The sequence below is a fragment of the Chinchilla lanigera genome, unplaced genomic scaffold (genome assembly GCF_000276665.1).
Source record: "Chinchilla lanigera isolate Chin_1 unplaced genomic scaffold, ChiLan1.0 scaffold00023, whole genome shotgun sequence".
Lineage (NCBI taxonomy): Eukaryota > Metazoa > Chordata > Mammalia > Rodentia > Chinchillidae > Chinchilla > Chinchilla lanigera.
Window position 1 is genome coordinate 19332932 of NW_004955424.1, and position 7500 is coordinate 19340431.

The window sequence follows — 7500 nt, forward strand, 5'->3', positions numbered from 1 at the left end:
GGAGGGCCCAGAGCTGCAGCCGGGCGCAGAGGGCCGGCGCGGCCCCAGCGCAGCTCCGCCCCGGCTTCTGGCCGCCGCGGCCTCCTCGCCAGGCTCTTACCCCGGTGCCGTTGTCGCACACCACCACCTTCCTGCCCTGGCTGTCCATGGTCCGCCCCGGGAAGAGCAGCTGCCGTCGCACAACCTACAACCGCCGCCGCCGCCGCCGCCGCCACCTAGCCCTGGCCGCTTCCTCCTCCTCCCTCTTCGCGGCCCCTCCTTCAGCCCAATTTTCTCCCCTTACCCGGAAGTTGCAGCCCGGCCCCGCCCGTCATTTAGCCGAAGGCCAGGGCGGAAGGGGCGGGACAGAACGGAGGTGGCAGTGACTGGCAGCGATGTAGACCAATAAGAAACGGATATAGGTCGTCCGTCTCGGTTGGCCCGCCCCAGTACCCTTCCTAGTTGCCTCCGCTGGGTTTCAATGGCGGCGAGTGTCTGGAGCGCTGTGGTTCTTTCTCTAAAGTGTCGCGGGCGTTAAGGGCGCGGCTTCACGGACTGCGGAAGACGCAAGCAGGTGAAGGACACCGGGTCTGCCGCGAGGTGGCAGTGGAATGTGGTAGAGAAGCCGTCCGGGAGGCGGGGAACAAATGTGGAGGTCCTTGGGTACTCCACCATGCAACATAGATCGGGGTCGTTGTTTCCAGCCTTCTCAGTGGACAGAGCTGGAGTAGATGAACACAGTTTTTTGAAACCATGTGTTTATTCGGTTGCGGCCCAACTCTGCTCCAGCTGCCGCACGAGCGAGAGTGGGTTTCCAGCCCCATTGCTCCCCGCTCCCTCTCCCAGTAGACCGTGCTGTTCCTACCGTTAAGTTCGTGTCCTTACTGTAACCCAGAGCCTCGGCTTTGAAATCAGACGACCCCAGTTTCAGATCTGACCCAGCCAGACAAAAGTTTTGGGAATGGGTATACCCTTGTCTTTCCGTGGGGATGATGATCTCTACCTCCGTGGGCGGTTGCGGGGATAACATTCTGTGCACACACAAGAGCTCATCCAGGGCTAGTTATTTAGTATTACTCTCCTATTTTCTGACCTTTGGTTCTCTTGATCCATAATACCTCCCTTTTATTTTATTTTATTTTTTCTCTTTTTGAGACCGGGTCTCGCTTTGCAGTTCAGGCTGGCCTTGAGCTCACTTTGTAGCCCAGGCTGGTCTCGAACTTGCAACGATCCTCCTGCCTCAGCCTCTGTGCTGGGATTACAGGCATGCGCCACCACGCTCGACCAATACCTCCCTTTTGAAAATATTTATTTTATGGTGCTGGGGATTGAACCCAGGGTGTTGCCTATACTAGGTAAGCACTTTTCACACTGAGCTATATCCCCAGCCCTTTCTATTTTATTTTGAGACAGGGTCTTGCTAAATTACCTAGACTCTCCTGCCTCAGCTTCTGAAGGAGCAGGGTTCCCAGGGGATGTGCCACTACATCTGGCTTCACTTTTTTCATTCTTTGTTAATTCTGGCTTTTTTGAGCAGGGTCTTTATATGTAATTCAGATTGACTTTGAACTCACTATGTAGCCCAGGCTGGCTTCAAACTTGCAGTGATTCTCCTGCCTCAGCATACAGAGTACTGAGATTACAGGTGTGCACCACCATCTCCAGCTGTGTTCTTTTAATCAATGAGTATGAGTAGACTTCTGCTCACACTTCGAGACCCAGCTTGTCATACTGGTCTGCAGACTTTGCTGATATCCTGAAGATGTTCTTTACTCTTGCTGTTACTTTACCATGGATATGTGAATAACATGGTGCTTATTATACTCAGTGGTAGAGTACTTGCTTAGCATGTGCAGGGCAATGGGTTCGACTCCCAGAACCACACACATGCACACACACAAATAAATTTAACAACTCAATGATAAGACAAATTATCTAATTTAAACGTGTCTGAAGCCAGGTGTGGTGGTGCATGCCTGTAATCCCAGCACTTGGGAGGCTGAGACAGGAGGATCATTGTGAGTTCAAGGCCAGTCTGGGCTACATAAGTGAGTTCAAAGCCAACCTGCACTATATATCAAGACTGTCTCCCCAACCCAAAAAACAGAAAAAGCATCTGAAAATGTGAATGCCTTGTAAGCACATGAAAAAAATATTCAACATCTTAATCATTAGGGAAGTGTGAATTGAAAACAAAATAAGATACCACTTCATACTTGCTAGAATGACTGCAATCAAGAAGGCAGGAAATAGAATTAGTGTTGGGACTGATGTAGAGAAACTGGAACCCTCATGTTTCTGATGAGAATTTAAGATGGTGCAGCCGGATGTGGTGGCGCACGCCTATAATCTCAGCATTCGGGAGGCTGAGGCAGGAGGATCACAGTGAGTTTGAGACCAGCCTGGGCTACAAAGTGAGCTCAAGTCCAGCCTGAACTGCACAGTGAGACCGTGTCTCAAAAAGACTAAATAAATAAATAAACAAATAAAAAAAGATGGTGCAGTCACAGCTTGAGAGTTTTTCCAAAAATTGAGCATAAAATTACCATGTAACCCCACAGTTCTGCTCCTAAATACATACTCAGAAGTTTCCATAATTTTGGGGGCGGGTCTTTTGAGACAGGGTCTCACTGTATAGTTCAGGCAATGATTCTCCTGCCTTAGCCTCCCAAGTGCTGGGATTACAGGCCTGCGCCACCATGCCTGCCTAGTTTCCATAAAATTGTATACAAATTTTCCATAAAATTGTATACAAATGTTTTTAGCTAAATTACTTATAATAGGTAAAAAGTGGAAGTAATACAAATGTCCATCAATATGAATTGAGTAAACAATTTGTAGTACCATGTATCCATACAGCAGAATATTATTTAGCAATAAAAATGAACCAGTACATGTCAGGAGGGCTGGCGCACACCTATAATCCCAGCACCTGAAGGGCTGAGGCAGGTGGACCACCAAGAGTTTGAGGCCAGTCTGGGCTACATAGCGAGACCCTGTCTCAAAAATCCAAAAAGAAACAACAATGGGAAAAGAACAATATGTGCTGTAATATAGACGAAGCTTAAACAACATTATATGAGACAAAGAAAGGCTGTACAGCTATTAAGCTTTAAAGCTATTCCATTTCAAGTTCTAGAGAGGAAAAGCACATTTGTAGATACACAAAGAAAATTAGTGATTGCTGGTGTTGGAATTGTGATCCAGGATTGGTTGCAAATGGTCATGAGACCATTTTATGGGATGATAAAAAAAGTTCTAAAACTAGATTTTGGTCATTGTTTTGTTTTTTGAGAGAGCCTTGCTAGGTAGTTCAGGCTGGCCTTGAACTCACTATGTAGCCCAGGCTGGCCTCAAACTTGCCACAATCCTCCTGCCTCAACCTCTCAGGTGCTGGGATTACAGGTGTGTGTCACCATGCCTGGCTCTACATTTTGATAATTGTTACATAGCTGCAGATTTACTAAACATCATCAAACTGCACACTTACAATAGGTAAATTTTGAATTAGGTGAATGATATTGTATACCTTCAACAAAACTGTTTAAAAATTTTTTTCATTAAAATTATATATTTCCAGTGAGAGTTCTTTTTTTAAATTGTTACAAATAGGTAGAAAACCTTTGTTCCTTCATTCATTACATTTCTGAGAACAGAAGCCTGAGCACCTTTCATTCACTGCCATCATTTCTCTGTGAGTTCATCATCACTTTGTTCATGAACTCTCTGCCTACCCCTATGTCTTCAAGATTTCTACCTACTTTCTCTTCCAGTAGATTTAGTGTTTCTGTTTTAATATTTAGATCTTTAATCCATTTTGACTTTAGTTTAGTGCATGATGATAGATAATGATCTAGTTTCAGTCTTCCGCATGTGATGAGCCAGTTTTTCCAGCACCATTTATTAAAGAGGCTCTCTTCCAGTGAACATGTTTGGCCCCTTTGTCAAAGATAAAGTGACTGACTTGCGGGGTGTGGTGGCGCACGCTTGTAATCCCAGCACTCAGGAGGCTAAGGCAGGAGGATCCTTGTGAGTTCAAGACCAGCCTGGGCTACAAAGTGAGTTCAAGGCCAGCCTGAACTACATAGCGAGACCCAGTCTCAAAAAGACAAAAAAAAAAAGATAAAGTGGCTGAGTGTGTTTGTGGCTGTGGCTGCATCTTCTAGTCTGTTCCATTGATCCTCAGGTCTGTTTTCTTACCAATATCATGCTGACTTTATCACAGTAGCTTGTAGTATAATTTCAAATCAGGGACTCTGGTGCCTCCTCCCTTGCCTTTGTTGTGCAGGATTGCTTTTGCTATTTTGGGTCTCTTCTGGTTCCAGATGAATTTTAGGAATGTTTTCTCTAGATCTGTGAGGTATACTAATGGTATTTCAATCAGGATTGCATTGAATCTGTATAACAATTTTGGGAGTATGGTCATTTTCACAATGGTAGTTCTTCTCCACGAGCAAGGAGTATCTTTCCATTTTCTGAAATCCTCTTTGATGTCTTGTTTCAGAGTACTGTAATTTTCACTATATAGATCTTTTACTTCTTTTGTTAGTTTGATTCCTAAGTATTTCAATTTTTTGGATGCTATGATAGCTAAAATAATTGTACTACTAATTTCTATTGGTTTATTGAAAGGAACAGTTAACGTTTAATTGTTTGATCAGTCTTATATGCCTATACCTAGTTATCTGAGCAACTACTTTGAAGATAACAATATGTAATACAACAACCATTGTTAATTTTTTATCATCTTGTTTTGAAATTCTGTATTGTTTTTTATTGTTTTTGTGTTGTTTTTGTCTTTGTTTTTGTTATTTTGTTTTTGTTTTTCTCTTTAAAGTAAAACCAAACCAAACAAAACACAGGAACCTGTGGGCAAAGTGCAGAGTCCCACAGCTTCCAAGAGCCGGGACTGAGCCTGAACAAATACTCAAAGCCCCTGATCCAGAGAAATGATGGCCGTGAGTGAAAGGTGCTCAGGCTTCTGTTCTCGAAATGTAATGAATGAACGAGCAAAGGTTTTCTACCTATTCGTAACAGTTAGAAAAAAAAAAAAAAAACTCTCACTGGAAATATATAATTTTAATGAAAAATTTGTTACTTGTCCAAATTTACTTATCATATAGCAGACCCAGGATTAGACACAGGTGTGCCTGACTCGCACGCCTGAGCTCTGTAGCTTTTTGTTTTTGTTTTTGTCTTTATGTCTCGTGCTGTCATCCAGACTGGCCGCGAACTCCCAGCCCTTCACTTCAGTCTCCCAGAGTGTGGGAACTATAGGTGTGTGCCGCCACACCCAGCTACTCCTAAATTGCTTAGTACATCTAAGGATAAGCATAATCTCCTACACAATGACAGTATTCTCACAGCTAAGAAAAATTGGCAATAATTCCATCTCATACAGAATAATTTTGTATCAATAATCCCATTCCAAAGCATGTATTTCTCAAATTTTCCCTAAAGTATTTATAGGTGTCTTACCCCAAAACCAAGATCCAACCATGGTTCATATGTTACTTTTGTCATTTTTATCTTTTTAGTCTCTCTTTAAAATTCAATAATTTTTATTAGTACATGTTTACAATACATAATAATTGTATCCATCGTGGGGAGTTGCTACAGGTACATAGCACATCCTAGTTCTCTTTACTTGCCCTCCTCCCCATCCCTTTAGACTCTTAATTTTTTTTTTTTGTCTTTTTGAGACAGGGTCTCGCTATGCAATTCAGGCTGGCCTTGAGCTCACTTTGTAGCCCAGGCTGGCCTTGAACTCACTGTGATCCTCCTACCTCAGCCTCTTGAGTGCTGGGATTACAGGCATGGGCCATCATGCCTGGCTAGATTCTTAATCTAAAGCAATCCTTCCCATTTTTTCTCTGTCAGATTGAATTTTTGAAGAGTACAGGAAATTTGGTTTATAGAAATGTCCCATGTTCTGGACTTGTCTGATTTTTTTTCCTCATGGTTAATTACATTTTAAAGTGATATTGAGCTGGGCATGGTGGCACACACCTGTAATCCCAGCACTCGGGAGGCTGAGGCAGGAGGATCATTGCAAATTCAAGACCAGCCTGGGCTACAAAGTGAGTTCAAGGCCAACCTGAACTGCATAACAAGACCCTGTCTCAGAAAGACAAAAATAAACAAATAAAGTAATATTGTCACAGAACACTAGATAGTTTGGGTGTGTTCCATGCACTTAGTTTGTGACGGTATAAAATTAACATTGTATTGACATCAAACCAAGTGCATCTCTTTTGATACTCTAAACTGCTATTGTTGATTTAAAGGTAGCCTAGGATGAATACAATTGTTATGTCAAAAAAAGTCTGAATGTGTGATCTGTGCCAGAGTGTGTTTAGGAAAAGGAATAAATATCACCAAGGCTGATAAACATTTTACCAGTTTCCTGACTTCACCTGGGCTCTTGCTTATGTCAGATGTTCTGTGTACATAATCATATCTCAGGACCGGAAGACAAAAATTCTGAGGAATTATTTTGAGTTTTTATCGTTTAATAGCTTTCAATTATTTTCATATAATAATCAACATGAGGCCCTGACCTTTGATCCCCAGCACCACCAAAAACAAAAAGAACCTTCTAGTGTAATGAAGCCCAGGAGGCCACTCCCTACTTTGAACAGGCATCAGCTTTCTGCTGTTCTTGCATGATCTAGCTCCATCTACACATTGGTTGTGTTTGTGTTCAAGATGAGGCCTTGCTACGTTACCTGGGCTGGCCTCAAAACCATGGGCTCCCCCCACACTCAGGAGGCTGAGGCAGAAGGATCACTGTGAGTTTGAGGCCAGCTTGGGCTACATAGTGAGTTCAAAGCTAGCCTGAACTACATAAAGAGACAGTGTCTCAACAGCCCCAAATAAATTCATGGGTTCAAGATATCCTCCTGCCTTGGACTCCTGAGCAGCTGGGAATGCAGGTGTGTGCCATGATGCCCAGTTTGTCGTTCTTCTTTGCTGAGACACTGTAAAAGCATCTCTAAAGCATCTTACCCTACCCTACCTAGTTTTGTTTTTATAGGCAGGACTGAGAATCTAAGTCCAGGACACTCTTCACTGAGCTGCGTTCCTGGCCCTTTTTACTTTTCATTTTGAGACGAGGTCTCGATAAGTTGCCCATACTGCTCTTGCCCTTGTGATTCTCCTGCCTCTGCCTCCCAAATAACTGGGATTAGAGATGTGTACTACCACAGCCAGCACCTTTCTCTTTTAAATACTTATGTATACGTTTGTAAGAATAAAAAATTTCCAAAGCAACCACAATACCATTACTATACCCAACAAAATTAACAATTTCTTGTTATCCTCTAGGATTCAATTTATGTAACTTTTCCCTGTCTCCAAAATGTCGTGTGTGTGTGTGTGTGTGTGTGTGTGTGTGTGTGTGTTTAATCAGGATCTAAGCAAAGCTCACAAATTGTACTTGGTTTATATTTTCTTTTTGGGTTTTTTTTTTTTCCAGTACCAGCAACCGAACTCATGACTTTGTGCTCGCCAGGCAGGCGC

The 7500-nt window shown here is 43.0% G+C and overlaps 1 protein-coding gene and 1 long non-coding RNA gene across 3 annotated transcripts in view; one reads left to right on the forward strand and one right to left on the reverse strand.

Moving 5' to 3' along the window:
• The window catches only part of Actr2 (ARP2 actin-related protein 2 homolog (yeast)), a 39222-nt gene extending 38983 nt beyond the window's left edge, over positions 1–239 (reverse strand). For both annotated transcript variants that reach the window (XM_005385691.2, XM_005385690.2), the window contains exon 1: positions 101–239. In XM_005385691.2, the coding sequence (XP_005385748.1) occupies positions 101–148 (48 nt within the window). In that variant the 5' untranslated portion in view covers positions 149–239. The remainder of the gene's footprint in view (positions 1–100) is intronic.
• Positions 240–344: 105 nt separating this feature from the next.
• Positions 345–7500, forward strand: part of LOC102003985 — an 18767-nt gene continuing 11611 nt past the window's right edge. Inside the window, exon 1 of the long non-coding RNA XR_261082.2 lies at positions 345–553. This is a non-coding gene — a long non-coding RNA (uncharacterized LOC102003985). The remainder of the gene's footprint in view (positions 554–7500) is intronic.